The following is a 17,406-nucleotide window of genomic DNA, read 5'->3' as shown; positions in this document are numbered from 1 at the left end:
CTCTGCGAGTCGTCATTACAGTGACGTGGGTGGAAATGCTGAATGAAAATCAACAGCTGGACCTTCGGTAGTATCTATTCATCGGTAGTTATTTCTCGCGATTAGTCATAAGATCGTTCTTCTCCCGGGGAAAACTGAATTAATCTAGGATACGGTGTTTCTCCCACGAAAATTGGATTGTCCCGCGGGAAACATTACTCAACGATGATACTGGGAGCGTTGTACTACTTCCCGCAATTAACTGCAATTTCCAGCGTATCGTTGCTCGAAAGGTTACACGACTTATCGCTTAATTCGATTTTTCTTCGCCTGTCTCGATGGTAAACAACATTATCGTTCTTCACTCGCATAAACGCATCGCGGATTATCGAATTTAGGAGGGCACTCGAATGGAATCACTCGACAGACTTTGTCTCATATTCCTCTCGTTAAAGCGTGATTTGCAGGTAATTGCACTGTAGCTGCTAATCGTCGCTATTAAAACGGAATAACTCATCGCAAGAGGATAATCTTTTACACGCTATCTCTGTGCTTAATTTTCCCCTTCGGCCGCGCGATTGGATCATTAATTACGACGAAAGTTATTAGCTGTACGCTCTGTCATTAACTTTTATTACCTAGGGACGATGCGAGGATTGCCGATTTAAACGCGAGCCTTTAGGAGAAAGGCTCAAGATTGTACGGGGAAGATGTGTTCGGAGTAATCGAGTAACGTTGCGAAGATATCGCCAGTGGGATTTATTTTCTGCCTCTCCGTTTAAAAATATCAACCGGTTCCTGCTCCCCATTTGCATAATCATGAATACACGTTCGCTTAAGCGAAGAAAGACCCACGTGCATCGTACGCCTTTTTTCTGATTGTCAATTTGATGGGCTCGAGGGATCGGTAGCACAGTAATCAATCTCAGAGGTTCGTAATCGCGAGGACACGTTCGACTATCGATTCTGGGGAAAGACACGGCCGATGCCCGACGACCTGATTGATTGTTTGCGAAAGGGATAGGACGAGTTGTCCATTGCTTTCGAATGCATCGTAACAACGATAGGTTTGATCTTCCCCCATGAATATTCTTACACCAGTAGGTTGGCAGTCGTTAAACCTGGCCTTGGAGATACTGGTTTTCAGAGACTCGGATGGTAGCAACGAGATTGCTCCCATCTTGCAAAAGTTACATTAAAGGAGGTGCGTATGGATCCACCGTGCACCGTGCGGTATCGACGATAAGATATTCGAGGATTTATAAGGAAATGATGCAGTTACCTCCTCTTGTAGCATTACACCGAGGCATGTATCGGGCCAATAGTAATTGTCTGTGATCAACAGTGGCAATCTTCTGCGAGGACCGAGTGATGTAACGCGGACATTCTTCCACGAATGGATTTCGTTGTACGAGCTGTCGCTTACTTGTACCTTAGTATACAAACACCGGTGCTTACGTCAAACTTAACGATATCTTAGGTTTCCAAAAAGGTGACGCGTAAAGAGGGATAAGTCTAATCGCCCCGAAGGAAGGGATCCGTGGGAAGGAATTTTTTAAAGCGGAGATCCCAAAAATTGATATCTCAACCTGAAGAGAACTTTGACTTCCCATATTTCTATCGAAACCTTCGAAACAGGTTTCACTACGCCCTTTTCCCTTCCCTTCGTTATTTTCCGTTAATGATACATTGGCCCCAGGTAGATAGTAGATAGACAAATTAACTTCCTGTTCCATCGTTATTTCCAGCGGCAACTTTTTCAAAGCAATGAAATTCTCGAAACGATGCTTCTAAGATGTCACAGGTAATGCGACGAGGAGTTTCTTCCGCCTTCTCCATGCTTGTATCGTACTTCTCCTACGCGCTCATTACTCATCGATATTAAAAGTCGCGTTAATCCGCTGCCGCGACTAGTTCCCTTCTCGAGGATCGCTAAAATCGCGAATTATTAAAGTTCGTTTTGACCAACGTCGACTTTTTTGTCCCGTTAATCACACATTACGCAAGAGGCGATGCTACAGCGTCCGAGAGTCTCCATTTTCATTTCTGATTTCGCAGCAAATCCACTGCACAGACACTCGCAGTAAATACGATTCCCCTCCCCCGTGCATTTTCCAGCAATGTCACTCGTTTATAATTATAATTGCTCTGAAAAATCGTTATAATTACTCCGTAACGACCTGCCACCGTATCCTAAGGTACGTGATCTGTTATCCATCGCCATTCGTCGTAATTATCTAAAATCGCGAGCGACGAATTTCCCAATGCTGAAAAGAGCAAGAGACTAAAGCTGTAAACAAGTGGCAGGCAGTCAGGGATATCCCACGATGGAAAAATGTGAAGCGGTTCGCCGAAGCGATCAGACCTTGACAGTGTCGGTGCGATCATGGCCAGGGAAAGTTTTGTCGGTTGTCTGAGAAATTCACCTGGATCCGCGACCAGGCAGCGGTGGTACGTAGAAAAATCGCTGGTTCTTCATAGGAACGAGCGGTCCTGCCGAATGCTCGTTCGTAGAAGACGCTGTTTCGATTCCAAACGGGGGATATCGAGGCGTGTAATCGACGAGTAGCGTGGAGTGACGGGTAATTACTGACCGACGTAAAATCCGCCGGTGTCTCGTATATAAGTTGTTGTCTCGTTCAAGAGCTTCAGTCGTTCTTGACTCTTCGAGCACGGAGTTTCGATAATCCATTTGCAGCGTTAGCGATTAACAGCAAGAGAAGAAGAGAAGAAGTTAGTGCGTCTTCTGTTGACTGGACGTCAGTGCAAGGAAACATGAGGGTGTTCAAGTGTCTCGTGCCAGTAATGGTACTCTTGCTTGTCGAGAGCTCATCCGCCAGGCCTGGTGAGTTTCCAAATTTGTGGCGAATAAGTGGAGAAATTGTCCTGCCTCCAGGCAAGGACTAGATTTTCCAGATTTTCAATTTAACTCGAATCTGAAATTTCTTCCTTTCCTCCTGGTTGAAAAATAAATGTCCGGTTTTGCGTAGATTTGATAGGCGATTTGCTACACGGAAACAGAGGTAGTCTGCTGGATCCCCTGGGTCTGTTCAACAAGGGAAAAGAGACTCGCGCCACGAGCAACGCGCAGTCTATTGGATCCAACCTGAACCTTGGACCACTTTCCTTTACAAGCAGCGTGGCCTCTTCCTCAGCATCGGCGACTGCCAATGGCAACGGAGCCACTTCCGCCAATGCCAAAGCGAATTCGCAAGCTTTTGGCGGGTCCGGCGCCACCGCCAACGCTGGCGCATCTGCCACAGCCAATGCTCAAGGTATTTACCACAGAATACGTAAATCCAATCCCCTCTGTAATCGAAGCCGCTGACAGCCGCAGTCGAAATTCCCCAGCCTCGCATTGGCGAGCTTACATCCATAAAAATCGATTACATTCATATGGAAGCACCCGAGTATAAAAGATCTGAACTAGCGTTCAGCAAGGTGATCCTGATCCTGAAAAGTGAAAACGAGCCCCAAAGGCAAACCGACTTCTCCTGGTTCCGTAACAAGCGTTGAATTTTCTTTGAACATAGGTTACAATGGTCCGTCGTTATACAATGATCATTCTAACCCCGGCGGCGTCTATGGTGGTGATTATAACAGTTACATTCCAAGAGACGCCCAGCGTGACGGTAGTTACGGAGGTTCTCAATCCTATGGCGCTAGCGCGGCCGCGAACGCTGCTGCGACTGCTGCTGCAAATGCAAACACGAACGCGAACGCGAACGCCAACGGTGGTGGAAGATCGCCAACAGGATACTATAATAATGCCGACTACGCCCAAGCGAACGCTGCTGCGAACGCGATCGCTAGCAATGCAGGGAACGTTTACCCTCAAAGACAACCCTACACCGGTGGCCAAGGAGTGGACCAAGAAATAACTGCGAAGCCCCATGTAATCCATGCGATGGGCTCTCGTCCGCGATCCGAGGTGATCGTCCATTCACTTCCGCCGTATCAACCGATACCGTCCAGGCCACAGCCACTCCCTTACAATGGAGGCTCGGTGATACCAGTGGTGGTCGTGGATGGACCTCCTCCGTACGGCAGGCCGATGCCTCGACCTCGGCCGCATTATCGTCCAAAGCCGAAGTACGAGCCACTGCAGATCATCGTGATCGAAGGCACGGAATCGCAAGGCCAAGGTGAGCCGCTTCGAGTATCGATCACGTCGCGGCGAACGATGCACTTGGGCTTGGTCGGAAGCACGCAACCGAAGAAGGAGAGAGCATGGGAATCTCCAGTGTCCTTCCTCCGTCTGCACAGTCCCAGACGCTGATCGTTCTTTTGCACCGCTCACTGTCTCCTTGCAACTTTACTGCGAATTACCGATCTACCGTACAGTGTACACTGTACACTCTACACCATACTCGTATGGAGACGCGTTCTCTGTGTGTACACCTCAAGGAAGATTTCTTCTTCTTATTTTATGAAACTAATAGTGCATTCACTGAATGGTACTAATACTTTCAGGACACTCGTAGACGTTCTCCTCGAAGATCAATCTTGTTTCCACCTTCCCCCCATGTTTCTTACTGACTAATGTCTAACACGGCTGGAATGTCTGTAATTACTTCTTTCGTTCTGTGTTGGTGTCGCATTTAGCAAACTGTTTTCCGATTAATACAAGCTAGAAAAACAAAGTGTTCCAAAGTCCGCCCATCAAAACTGACCATTGATTCATTCTTCTAGCAGGTGGATATGGAAAAAGCGAATACTACGGGCCAACTGGACAGCAGCCGATCAGAGGTGGCAATCCGTTCCTGACAGGCCCTGGAGGATCCAACGCTAATGCCAATGCCAATGCCAATGTGCCTGCTGCACCAGGCTACGCGCATCAACCACAACAATATCCTTCAAGTGCACAGAATCCTTTCTTCAATGGAGCCTCCCAAGCAAACGCTAACGCAGCCAGCAACGCCAACGGAAACTCGTACCCCGGTTCTTCAGGCCAGGTGCAAGGTTCAGGATACAACTATATGACTACCAGTGGTTCCTCCGCCCCCATCGCTGCAAACAATCCTTTCCTCGGTGGATCTTCTTCAGGAAGCGCAAATGCAGGTGCAAACGCTGGAGCAAGCAGTGGCTCCACAGGACAAATCGGAGCGCAGAATCCCTTCCTCGGTGGAGGCTCTCAAGCTGCTGGAGGTTACGCAAATGGTCAGGGAAGTGGGCATCCCGGTGGGCTTGGGCATTACCTGACCCAAGGAGGAAGCTCGGCTAATGCAAACGCTGCAGCGATCGCTGGTAGCCAGAGCAAAGTGAATCATATCCCCACGACGTATCCAGGTCAAGGAACTGCGCCAGGACAGTACGTTGCACCGCAAGGAGGGATCTACGGCCCGTCTTCTGGATCAGCAGGCTCTTTGTCCAACGCTAATGCAGCCGCAAATGCTGGGGGTGCAGCTGGAGGGCATTCTCAACAACCGATCAAAGGAGGTCCCGCGGTGATCAGCGCCATGCCCGCGTACACAACTGGGCCAAGTGCGTTTGGTAGCTCTGGATCGGGTACTAGTGGTGCTGTGCACGCTCCAGTCAAGCAAGCTCCAATTTACCAAACCACTGGACCAGCTTATGGCAGTGGAGTCTCGGGAGCAAACTCTGCGAGCAAAGCTAATGCCAATGCTGGAAGCAGTGGACCAGGTGGTTTCGGAGGAAGCATTGGCGGTGCCGGCATTACCGGGAGTAGCTCTCCCTCTGGATCCGGCGTGGGCGGCTACGGAGGACAGAGTGGAGGTTCCTCTGCGTCTAACGCCAAGGCTGACGCTGCAGCCAATGCAGGAAACGGTGGATTCGGTGGTTATGGAGGAAACTCTGGCAATACTGCTCCTTCTGGATCAGGTCTAGGAGGATTTGGCGGAGGTTCTTCCGGGGGGGCTAGTGCCAAAGCTGACGCTGCAGCCAATGCAGGAAGCGGTGGATTCGGTGGTTATGGAGGAAACTCTGGCAACACTGCTCCTTCTGGATCAGGTCTAGGAGGATTTGGCGGAGGTTCTTCCGGGGGGGCTAGTGCCAAAGCTGACGCTGCAGCCAATGCAGGAAGCGGTGGATTCGGTGGTTATGGAGGAAACTCTGGCAACACTGCTCCTTCTGGATCAGGTCTAGGAGGATTTGGCGGAGGTTCTTCCGGGGGGGCTAGTGCCAAAGCTGACGCTGCAGCCAATGCAGGAAGCGGTGGATTCGGTGGTTATGGAGGAAACTCTGGCAACACTGCTCCTTCTGGATCAGGTCTAGGAGGATTTGGCGGAGGTTCTTCCGGGGGGGCTAGTGCCAAAGCTGACGCTGCAGCCAATGCAGGAAGCGGTGGATTCGGTGGTTATGGAGGAAACTCTGGCAATACTGCTCCTTCTGGATCAGGTCTAGGAGGATTTGGCGGAGGTTCTTCCGGGGGGGCTAGTGCCAAAGCTGACGCTGCAGCCAATGCAGGAAGCGGTGGATTCGGTGGTTACGAAGGAAATTCAGGCAACGCTGGGCATGCGTTCGGCGGTAATGGCGGTGCATCGGGTCTAGGAGGATATGACGGATTGTATGGAGGGGTCTCTGGTGCTAATGCCGCAGCAACCGCTGGAGCGTCCAGTGGCAGCTTGGGTGGCTTCGGCGGTCAAAATGTGAAAGGACCTGGCGCCGGTGGATCGGGAGCTTACGGACAGGGTACTAATCATTATTAAATCTGCCCTATTCTCTCATTATCCGTCTTGTTTCAGATGTAAACTGCGCGAGACGTTCCCACTTCTTGAAATCATCCAATTTCGCACAAGTCAATTGTAGCTTACACCTAGGAAAATTGTTTCACTCGCATTCATCAACAGCAACGAGCCTTCGAACGTCTCGCTTTCATCTACCGACCAGAGCCACTCACCAATAAATCATAACGAAGCTTTTCCATTTCCTTTCGTAGACATCTCCAGTGCTGAAACGTCGGGCTTAGCCATCGTCGAGGCAATGAAATCAGGCCTGATCCTAATTAAATGATCGCTCTCCCTTCTTCAGGCTCGTTCGGTAGTCTGTCCAGTGCCAGTTCCAACGCGAACTCAAACGCTTTCGGAGGATCGGCGAGCAGCTTCAGCAAGTCCATCGCTAACGGTTTCGGAAACGGTTCGGGAAACGCAAAGGCGCAGGCATCCAGCAGCGCAATATCCACGGCTAACAAGAGTTCAGCATCCAGCTACGCTTCAGCCAGCGCAGACACCAAGCACATGCTCATCTTCACCGACTAATAGTTAAGATGTCGAGGTCTATTCGTCGACAAGACCCTCGTATGTACGACTCTGCCATGGGGTAAACGGACCCCGTGTACGTGCCATCATCTCATTTTAAAGATCTTAGATACTCGCCTGACTCACGAGAATGCAATTCTTGATAGCTTCGTAGATTCTGAATGCTGCCAGTTATTGATTACTTTGTTATTCACACATCGATTAATGGTGATGATTAGGAAGCCGATTAGAATTGTACGGTTGCGTGCATCATTCACGGCTCAGATAATAGCCGAATGAGATGAGCGCAATAAATGCAATTCTCGCGTTTTCTGTTCGTTGCGTAATATTTGATCGTTCTGTGCGTTTGACGACGATAACAATATTTTATCCCAGCGAAACGCAAGATATTTGCACGGCGTTCGATTATTATCAATTCATTGGAAGTTTAAATTTTTGGTATCGATTACCTTTTAATCTCTACCAAGGAGTATTGATCTAAAAACGGATTCGAAACTTGTGATATATGTATGTAGTTCTTGCCAGTGTACGATACGTGAGAAATATACTTTGCTTAATCAGGATTCGAGTGTGGGGCTGTCGTGTTGTTGGAAATGCAATTATATTAAATTATTGCGGACTGATTTCATCGTGGGTTGTTTAAATATTCTTGGGGCGATTTAGCTGATCGAATTGATAATACTCTGACTATTTATCTAACTATATACAACTAGCATACGGTTAGATGATAAAACGCTAAGGTCGTTTTATGCGTATTTATAATGCAAGCTTGCAGATTGTTTCTACGACGAAGGCAACTATCCCGATTGCAAGTAAAGATTGCTTGGACACTGAAGTAACGTCATATTTATCTTTATTAAAAATCAGATTTACAATGTATGTAAATAGTTCCTCGAACCGCGTCACCGATAGCAACTCTTTACATCTCAACTGTAACTAACGAAGCGAGATTTCTATGCTAATTGCATCGTCTCGATGAGTGCCGTGTCGAAATAGTAAGAAAAGCTGCGTTAACTTTCGTGAAATGTGTTCAGTGCCAATTGAACGTTGCAGAGCGTAGCCTCCAAGTTGATTATTTACTCTTACCGTAAGAAGCAAAGCTACTTCGATGACGCACACAGGATTCTCTCTCAATTAATAGATAGAAATGGCATTATCGAGTTTACAAGAAATTTCCCTTCGTTTCTCTTTTGGTGATTGGTGAATTCGTAAGAAAGCCTGCTTAAAATTCGTGCGAGCAGATATGTGTAAACATGTATTGAAAGAGCACACGAGCTGGAAATCCCCAGCTCGGTGCCATTGACCCGTAATTAAAATAAAAAAGATATGAAACGGGACGCTCCAGTTCCTGATCATTCAATCCCTTATAGTAAAATTCAAATTTTTTTAAATTTTCAACGTTAGATGTCGAAAGAAGAGACACCAGATATTTGAGTCTCACGATATAAAATTCAACTGAAATTACACAAGGAAACAGACGTCGAAGGAAACAGAAACAGAGGGGTGATAAGTGCCGAGATGACTCGTGACACTCGTTTCGACCTGTTAATAACCGTTTACGTGGCTCTCGTAATCCCTAGCGTAATTATGGGTTATCACTTACTTGTCTTCGTGGAACTCCTGGCTATTATCGTGGCTTATCATGCGGCCGCGAACAGCGCGAACGGCGAGAACACCGAGTTGCGAACACGAGAATAATATGACTATAAGCTGTAAGAACATGAATAAACTCGACGATTTTTTATCCACGCCAGTAGAGACTTGTTCACAGACCCCTGCGCACAGTTCCCACTCCTTTTTTCCACCCTGGGTTGCAAGTAGAAGCTTCGAAACTAAATATATCTGAGAAAGGGGGACTCTGCAATTCTTATCGCCTTAAATATTACTAACAAGGAGAGTATTTTAGGTGTCCGCCTCCGATCATTTTGATTTTTGGATGTTATAGAGGACCGAAAAATAAGAAATACGTGTTTTTTATTTTTCCCCGTTTTCATATTTGCGGGGTGAAAACTGCGTTCAAAGTTAGGGTTGAAAAATCATTTTTGTGGAATATCTCGACAACTATTAGAGATAGGGGAATAGTGTGAATGGACGAATTTTGTGTCTTTGAATGCGAAATATGACTGACTCAGCAGATTTTCAAAAAGTCCATTTGTTTAAATAATACATAAAAAATTGTTATTCTTGTAAATCTTCATCTATTTTCATGGAAATTTATTTTCTTATACTTCACAGCCGAACCGAAAATACGGATAAATCAGAATTTGTATTTCCTACAAATTAAGAAATATAATTATTATTGAAGTTTACTTATAGTAAGGTGTCCTCCTACAGGGAAATGTATGTACAATTCACTGTTCCCCCCAGGGGACTCTTCCGATACTCTAATGACGGTAACGGGACTTTCCCAGGCACGTTGTGGGGCCGTGGATACCTGAAACCGTCCGTTTCGTGAAAACGCCCCAATAAGGCAATAATGGGGAAGAAACCCTCGAAAAGAATGCGTGGATGGAGGAAGTGCAATCAGTTCTGCGGTAAAAGTCCTGTAAGAATGAAGTCCCTCGTCTTAGTGCTCGTTCTCGGCGGTGTAGCCAGCTTGGTTGCTTCGCGACCTTCTCCAAACGAAATCTTGTCGCTAAAGGGTAAGAACATTTGCTTATGGATCTGGAAATTGCCAGAAAGCCACGTTGCACTTTGATCATTAATTTGTATCTACACCGAAGAAGATCTCTAAAGAATACAGTGTGCACAGTCTCGAAGAAAGTTTCTTTGCAGATAGAGAACCGAAGGAGGACATAAAGACTGACATTCTCCAGAGAAGCCTGTTCGGTTGCAAAAGCAGGGCACATAGCCTCGGGTGAGTTATCAAAAAGTTTCAAGTCCTAATGCTTTCTTTTACGAAGCAGACGGGCGTGTCGTTTCTCTGGAAATAACGCAACCATTGCGCGCTACTTACAATTAGTATCGATGGTAATTCCACCAAACTGGCAAGGATAAATTGTTAATATTCTGACCTCCCTATTTCTTCAGTTTCACCATAAAAACGCCTCTGGCCGACATTGCCCTCGCTGGATCCTCGACTCATTCTCGACCTTCTCGTTTGCATCATCACCGCCTACGTCGAGTTGGATATCAGTCCGGGGCGCATAGCTTCAGCAAACGCATCAATTTGCCACACAGCAGCTTGTCGATTACTCACAGCGGAGCTCACGCGTACGCAGATTGTTAATGTTAGGTGGATACGTGCAATTGATTCTTTCGCGGCGTTAGTGAGCTTACTCGAATAGATTTAGAAGAATTGTTAGCATCGATTTCTAGATAATGTACAAAGACTGTTCAGTCTGCTGCTGTAACAATTTGGAGAGATATAAGACTGAGATTAGATGTAAGAGGAACCTCTGTGATGTGATCGTTCCACGAGAACTGTTCGTCAAGTTTCTTCTCTAGTTATTAAACGCGTATCTACTAAGATATATGTATGAAATAATAAGATTTCTCTACAACTTTCTATATCATACTCATTCAAACTTCTGTATTCCAATAAATTGCAAGCTTGTTAAATATTAAAATAAAGTTCGTTTTTAACTACAAACTCCCATTGAATATCACGCTATCGCATCATTAAACGGGAACCTTGACACAAGAATTGCGGCTCGCTTTAATACCGAAAATCCCGGAATAAAATGAATAAAACATGAGCACGCGTAGCGTCTGCCATTTCGTCCGTACTTGACGAATCGCCCCGTCGATGTCACAAATCTCTCCCGTACATACATATATCTTCGTTGTGATTTCTTTTTTGCTCCCTCGGAGAGAGGTGATTCCCCGAAGCCGTGTCTAAATCATATCTCGATTAGCGCGGTTAGAGGCTGTTGGTATTCCCATGCGGTCCACTTTCGATCGTCCCTGGATTTCGTTAAGGTCGTCCACTCGTTAGGAGCCAATGACAAATAGTGGTATCGAACACCGTCGAATGTTCGGAAGCTGCGGAATTGCCGAGCGTCTTTCTTGGATTTCGACGGTGAAGGGAACTCGTATAAAAGCACCGCGGACCGTGGGCCTTCTTCGATTTGCGACTTCGTCTCTCGCGCGTCGTGTGCTTCCAACAGAATCTCGCCTGAAAAATGTCGCGATTCCTGCCGATTGTCGCGCTCTGCGCGTTCTTCTTCGCGGCGTGCACCGCGAAACCGGCGCAGGTGCTCTCCGATCCGCAGTCGTTGAGACCACTCGAGCAACAAGGACTCGTAGCTGCGGAGACTGGTTAGTTATCTTTGTACTTTATATCCCCAAAACGATTTATTCTTAAACTGCCGTTTATAAGTAGGTATTGGGACACCTGATGTATTTGTAGAAAACGTGATATTTGGTATGGATTCAATACTTTTCACCGCTTTTAAGTTAAAATACTAAATAATTCATAAATATTGCGCACGGAGAAGGTGTATGTAGGTACATTGGGAGCCTTTTTTCAAAACACCTAATGCGCATCGGTTCACTGGAAGAATCGTATCTTGTTTCAGACAACAATAGAGGCCAACGATCACCGCAATTCGGATTTCCCAGCGAGGGTTCAGGCCCACTTGGTCGTAATCCGGAATTCGAGGGCAAGCACCGTAAACAGCACCGTGGGCCAAAGCAATGTGACGAATTTGGCTGCGCAGGAGGGTACGCTTCCCGAATTTCTTATACCCACATATTGTAGATATGCTTCGATAGTCGCTACTTCCAAAGAGCACCGATGTTCCACTATTAAAAACCTATCTAAGTACTAAGTTCGCCCGATTTAAACTCACAGCCACTTTTCCACCCCCCTGTTTACCACAGTCGATGGTGTTGAAAGCAATTCTATGTTTTTTTCTACTACATTAGATTCGGAGCTGACCCTGGATTCTACCCACCGCCACCCCTACCGTTCGGTGGTGCAGGAGAGGCATCCGCCTCGGCTTCCGCGGGATCTATCGGTTTCAACGGAGGTCCAGGCGCCGATGCGTCATTCGCCTCTGCTAATGCAGGATCGAGCGAAGGATCCTTCGGTCCTAGACCGTTCGGCGCACCCTTCGGGGGTGGAGAGAGCCAGGCGAACGCGCAGAGCGCCAACTTCAATTTCGGTCCCTTCGGATCCGCCTCGTTCAGCGTTGCCGAAGCCTCGTCAGCTGGCCAACAGTTTTGAGACCTAACAGGTGAGTCTATATACCTAGCTACTTATGCGAACAACCCGATTACACCCATTGCGAGTGGAACTCGAGTGGTTTCGTGGAGAGCTCGCCAGCTTCGCGACAGAGTCGTCTGGCTTCCGTGACGCGTGACGAGCCGCGAACACGAGGCGCGGCCAATTTCAGCGACACGCTCCGAGCGGTGCCCCATCACCGGGAATATTAATTGACTTTGCAGGCGCGTGTACCGCGTGTAGTCGCGGCACGCGCCACGCAACCTAACCACCGCACACCAGCCGGGACGAATAGGTTTGACGTGAATCAGTTTCTTCCTGTAATTCCTCTCCGCTGTAAAATACCTGCGCGTACGTGGCGTTTCTCTATAGTCTATACGAGCCGAGAATCCAGCCAGCCTCGGCCTCCTCTCCCTTTCTTCCACGCGATAATCAGGGATATCGAGTTATCCTTTAAAGAGTTTAGAAGAGCTTGTGCTCGAACGAGCTGAGACCAGAGGTTTCTGGAAACGTGGGAGAGAGAGATGGAAGGGCGATCGTGTACCGTGATTACGGTTTGTAGGCGATGATAGGAAGTCGAAAACCGTTCAGAGGCTGCCGAACGCGCGTTCCATTGGTCGGAAGGATCTCAAGGACGGGACCGTAAATTCACGCGTGTCGGGTTAACGAACTTCGCCCATTACAGATTCACGTTATTACGAGATGTTTTTCTCTGGGAACGATCGGGCATAAAAGCGAACATCTGTCCATCGAGCTGATTAAACCGTACATCGACCTTCGGTATACGGATGTGCCTTGCCTGCTCCCCGTGGACCTTCCAAGAATAACTTGTAGGTATAAACTTTCTCAGCTCCGAAGCTCCACGGAGCAAACCAAAGAGTACCTCCCCAAAAGTTAAAGTGTCTCGACCACCCTCGTCTGCGAAATATCCTCCGAAAACAAACAAGTTGACGAATGGAAGGTGAACGAACCCCATGGAATCAAGGGTGGAGAGGAGGAGGGCCGACGCGACGTAATCGCGACGTCTTTTCACCTCTCGATCGCAAGAAGAGCGAGCCACGAACATCTGTCCAGCGGGGTCCAGTTCGAGGCATGCAACAGTCTTGGCGTAATGTCACTTCTGTCGAGTGTCTTTCACGTCTTTTTCCCTCTTTCCCTCTTTCCCTCCGCTCTGCCGACGCTGCATGCCCCCGTCACCCCGGCCTCCCGGCCCCCTGCTCCGTGGCACTAAGCAGTAAGCGGTCCCGCACAAAGACAGGCTTTGCCTACGCGTTGATTATTCAAATGTGTGTGGGACCTGTGCGAAAGGAACGTCGTAAACGCGCTGCTGCTGGCCATTGTCCCATTCAGCCGCGTTCCTTTTCGTACGGTGTGAAAAAGAATGGACAAAGGGAAAATGAATCTTCTTGGTTCTCAGGCGATCGGCAGACGGCCAGACAGACGGATTAACTCGTTTTAAAGGGATCCAGGACGCCATATTGTCGGTACTTGTATCGCAGGGTCGGGCCAGAGCGAGCCAGACGAGGCTCTATGCCCAGGCCGTCCGGTATGTTTTCATCCTGAAATGCGCCTACACGCGACCCGCCAGCTTCAAGTAGTACAAAGCGTGATTATTCAATTTCCTTTTGGAGCTAGGTTCGATACTCGAAGAGTAGAAATAAAAGGATTCGACGAGGATTCTCCGCGATTCGCTGTCGCGTTACCAAATTTTAAGGCACTACACGTCACACACGCAGGCGCGTGCATTTAAATCATTAATGTGTCGGGTACTGGTGAACCCCGGTATGTAAATCGCCTCGAGTCTCCCTTTCAGGGGTCATCGTGGAAGGGTTAAAGGTCACAAGTGGTTCCACAGTGTACACTTATTTATGCGGAGAGGCAACAGGCGGGGGAATGCAGATTTCAGATTAGGCCCCGTGAAAGCACGAAGTCTTGTTGCACCGCGTGTAACAAACAAACCCTGGCTGCGTTTAAAGCCGAACTCGAACAGACATTACACGTAACAGCTACACGTAGGTACTTTGGGGCGCGGGGAGCCAACAAAGGGCCACCATTGCGATGCAATTCCGAACGATCTCAGAAATGGAAATGAAATTTCCTTTGATCGGGGATAACGCGATATTGCCTTTGACAAACGACCATTAGCCGTTTAAGCCTCGCCCATACCCCAGGAAACCGTGCAAACGTCTAACGGGGGCTGCTTATTTTCCGCAGGTCACCGGCTCGCCCCAGCATCGACTGATCAACCCTAATTTATTCTACGGTCGGCGTGCTCCCTCCACATCCATGCTCAGCCATTGTTTACAAACATTCTACGTCACTAGGTATAAGTAAATAAAGCAACCAGCCGGTGGAGACGAGCCACCACCGCCCTCTTTCATCCTCGAGGTTTCCTGGGAGCCAAGTTCCCTTTGTCCGTAGGTACGGGCAACCACCAGATGTTCAGGCAAATAAAACCGACAAAATATCGGCCACTCGCATCCGAGACCGCAGGAGGGAGAGAGAGCGAGCCCGAGGACGGGGATTAACAGCACAAAGGGAGGCCAAAAAGAGTGGAGAGCTCGTAAAAAGCGAACATCGAAAATCGAGGATCCGAAGAGAGGCGTGCAATGACCGACCGATCTGCACACGCGATCTCTCTGCGAGCGAGCAACATCCTCCTTGGGTCCTTCCACCTGCGACTTTCGCCAGCAAAGAAAGTCTGTTACTTTTGCTGCCAATAAACACGTACGAACGCCGCAACGACCCACGTGCCTTTCAATAGTTTCAATTCACCCTGCAGGGTGGAGGGAACTGCTCGCATCAAAAATACAAACTTTAAAAATTATTGTGCTCCATTCATGTTCCTCTGCCACGAAATAGATTGAAAAATAAATATACTCGTAGTACAAACAATGCCAAGTGTTCTTATCGTTGCCTACTCCACGAACAATTTTTTGGCAATCACAACGAAAGCCCCGCGTTCCTTTTTGTCTCAGCTGGTACGAAACAAGGATAGCGAGGCAGCGAATTTTAGGTTGAAGCAGACAGTGGAGTGCAGCTTTCGCTGGAGCTTCTCCGCGAAGCTGGTGTGCGAGGCTCGGCGAGAGCTACAAAGCAAATGTTCGATCATAATCGCGACGGAGCGGAGGTCGCGGATGCGCGTAGGGTGCACGGTAGCCGAAAGAAGTGACGTTCGTGACACGGGTGATGCATTAAAGGGGCTCGTTAAAGGTCCGTCTCTGGTCGTTAACCATTGTTTAGCCGCTCCTGGACACGTACAGCCCTGTCGACCGGGTAAACCAGTCCTCCGCGGAGAGCAGACCGCGGCGAGAGAGACGATCGCTTGAAAACCCGATGGAAAAAAATGAAATAGAAAGTAGTCTGTCCGGTGCAACGATCTACAGTACGTGGAGCGAACAGAGGCGCCTCCAACTGGACCCTTACCCCCGACGTGTTCCTGTTCACCACGCACTATAGCGAACCCGCGATGCTCTCTTCAAGGCTTCCGCGGCATTGTGCTCGCATTTCTCGTGCGGTTGTCGACTCGGAAAGTATCTTCTGGTCAAGTCGTCGGTAAGTCCAAGTGCCGCTCCTACCGATCCTGCCGATCCTCGATTCTGCGCTGATCCATCCGAATACCCGAAGAAGCAAGTTGGACGTTTCGAAAGCGGTCTCGTCCTTTTCGAGGATCACTCCTGCTGCTGCAGTTCGCGGCTTCTCGAGTCTCGCGCGGCGTAAACGTGCTACTTTGACCCCTGGCTACAATGGACCATTGGCAAGGTGGCTTCTGAAAAAGTTCGCGATCGGTATTCTCGATGGCCTGAGGTTCGATCAGCGAGATTCGAGGCTCTGGCGGTTGCGAAAGAGGCTGCATCGGTGGAAACTTTCGCCGAAGGGGACGGTCTCTTTTTTCTGCGATTGGGTTTGTTCCTCCCTGGGTGGTGAGTGTTGGAAGAGGTATCGATAAAGTTCGATTGATGGCATTTCTACGAACTGCGGGGTTCTTGATTATAATTCTGTGCCGCAAGTATCGGTGAAAGGAGATGTCTTATCGATAAAAGATTGTTTACTATCCATACTCGTTTCTTCCCTACAGCTTCTCTAAATCAGGCTGCTTTATCGTTTCACAGAATTAAGCAAAATTTCGGACCCCCATGAAAAACTGAAGCCAAAGTAAAGGAGAAATCGTATTTCGCGAAATGGCGAACCTCTTGGCCCTTCTGGTGATCACCCTGGCTTGCGTAATTGTCCACGCCCAGCAAACATCCAATCAGAAACGTAAGTAAAGTCTGCCCGGGCGACAGTGTTTGCGGAGAATGAATAATCAATCGGTGACTGAGTGTTTGGACGCAAAGATTGCGCCACAAGGAACTCCTTGTTTGCCATTACTGGCTGACATCGAGCCTGATTTCTTATTTTGCTCGTACAATGCCGCGTAAGCCGACACTGCAGCTGCACACGCAACCGCAACCTTGATTCATTTTACGCCCGCGCCGCTTCGCTCCCTTTTGTGAGTTCCCTTTCGAAGACGCGTACTTTCCTGGAACTTGAACGAGACGTTTGTCATGTTTCAGCCATTTTCGGTCAAACATTTGACGAAATTGTGGTCTCGTCGGATTTAAACGTCAGAAGGAAGTCGAAGGAAAACCGCCAAGGCAAAAGACTGTCGAACATACCCTCTGGCACCACCGGCCCACCTGAAAAATCAACCGTAGTCGCGTCCAGGTTCGTTTCCAACGATGGCAGTCGAATCACCTCGGAAAAAACGCAAAACAAACGTGAAATTGCGCCTCAGCAAAAAAGGTTAGTGTAGCTGGAAAGAGATTTGTGGGGCGTATTTGGCGAACAGGGAATGAATTCCAACGAAACTGAACTGATTTCAGGTACCTGGACACGGACATCGCGGAATATTTGTTGAAAGCTCGGAAACGATGAAAATCCTGCTCCGAGGACAACCGCACGATCCTCACACACCCATTCCGATCATAATTTTCGGCCCACTTTCGAACCATGGCCATTGTAACAAAACAAAATAATAAAATTCTTCTGTGTCACAGCTAT

The 17,406-nt window shown here is 48.2% G+C and overlaps 3 protein-coding genes across 5 annotated transcripts; all 3 read left to right on the top strand.

Moving 5' to 3' along the window:
- The first annotated feature begins 2,382 nt into the window (after window positions 1-2,382).
- Window positions 2,383-8,949, top strand: LOC143376600 (uncharacterized). Of its 3 annotated transcripts, none has more exons than XM_076827103.1 (6): window positions 2,383-2,824; window positions 2,970-3,254; window positions 3,513-4,124; window positions 4,672-6,162; window positions 6,268-6,630; window positions 6,878-7,018. In XM_076827103.1, the coding sequence occupies exons 1-6, from the start codon at window positions 2,755-2,757 to the stop codon at window positions 6,949-6,951; spliced, it is 2,895 nt and encodes a 964-aa protein (XP_076683218.1). In that variant the 5' UTR covers window positions 2,383-2,754; the 3' UTR covers window positions 6,952-7,018. The 3 variants fall into 3 exon arrangements, with proteins under 3 accessions (XP_076683218.1, XP_076683217.1, XP_076683219.1); XM_076827102.1 differs by having other exon boundaries at window positions 2,409-2,824; window positions 6,970-8,949; XM_076827104.1 differs by lacking the exon at window positions 3,513-4,124 and having other exon boundaries at window positions 2,615-2,824; window positions 6,970-8,949.
- Window positions 8,950-11,282: 2,333 nt separating this feature from the next.
- On the top strand, window positions 11,283-15,229 carry LOC143376260 (uncharacterized). Its single transcript, XM_076826386.1, has 4 exons — window positions 11,283-11,456; window positions 11,717-11,861; window positions 12,066-12,376; window positions 14,578-15,229. Exons 1-3 carry the CDS (start codon window positions 11,321-11,323, stop codon window positions 12,364-12,366), a joined length of 582 nt encoding a protein of 193 aa, XP_076682501.1. The 5' UTR covers window positions 11,283-11,320; the 3' UTR covers window positions 12,367-12,376; window positions 14,578-15,229.
- Window positions 15,230-15,776: 547 nt separating this feature from the next.
- LOC143376158 (uncharacterized) lies at window positions 15,777-17,406 on the top strand. Its single transcript, XM_076826087.1, has 4 exons — window positions 15,777-15,918; window positions 16,476-16,623; window positions 16,920-17,148; window positions 17,229-17,406. Exons 2-4 carry the CDS (start codon window positions 16,545-16,547, stop codon window positions 17,278-17,280), a joined length of 360 nt encoding a protein of 119 aa, XP_076682202.1. The 5' UTR covers window positions 15,777-15,918; window positions 16,476-16,544; the 3' UTR covers window positions 17,281-17,406.

Source organism: Andrena cerasifolii, chromosome 14, assembly GCF_050908995.1.
Source record: "Andrena cerasifolii isolate SP2316 chromosome 14, iyAndCera1_principal, whole genome shotgun sequence".
Lineage (NCBI taxonomy): Eukaryota > Metazoa > Arthropoda > Insecta > Hymenoptera > Andrenidae > Andrena > Andrena cerasifolii.
The sequence above is the reverse complement of the archived record's forward strand: the minus strand, read 5'-3'. Positions and strand labels throughout refer to the sequence as shown.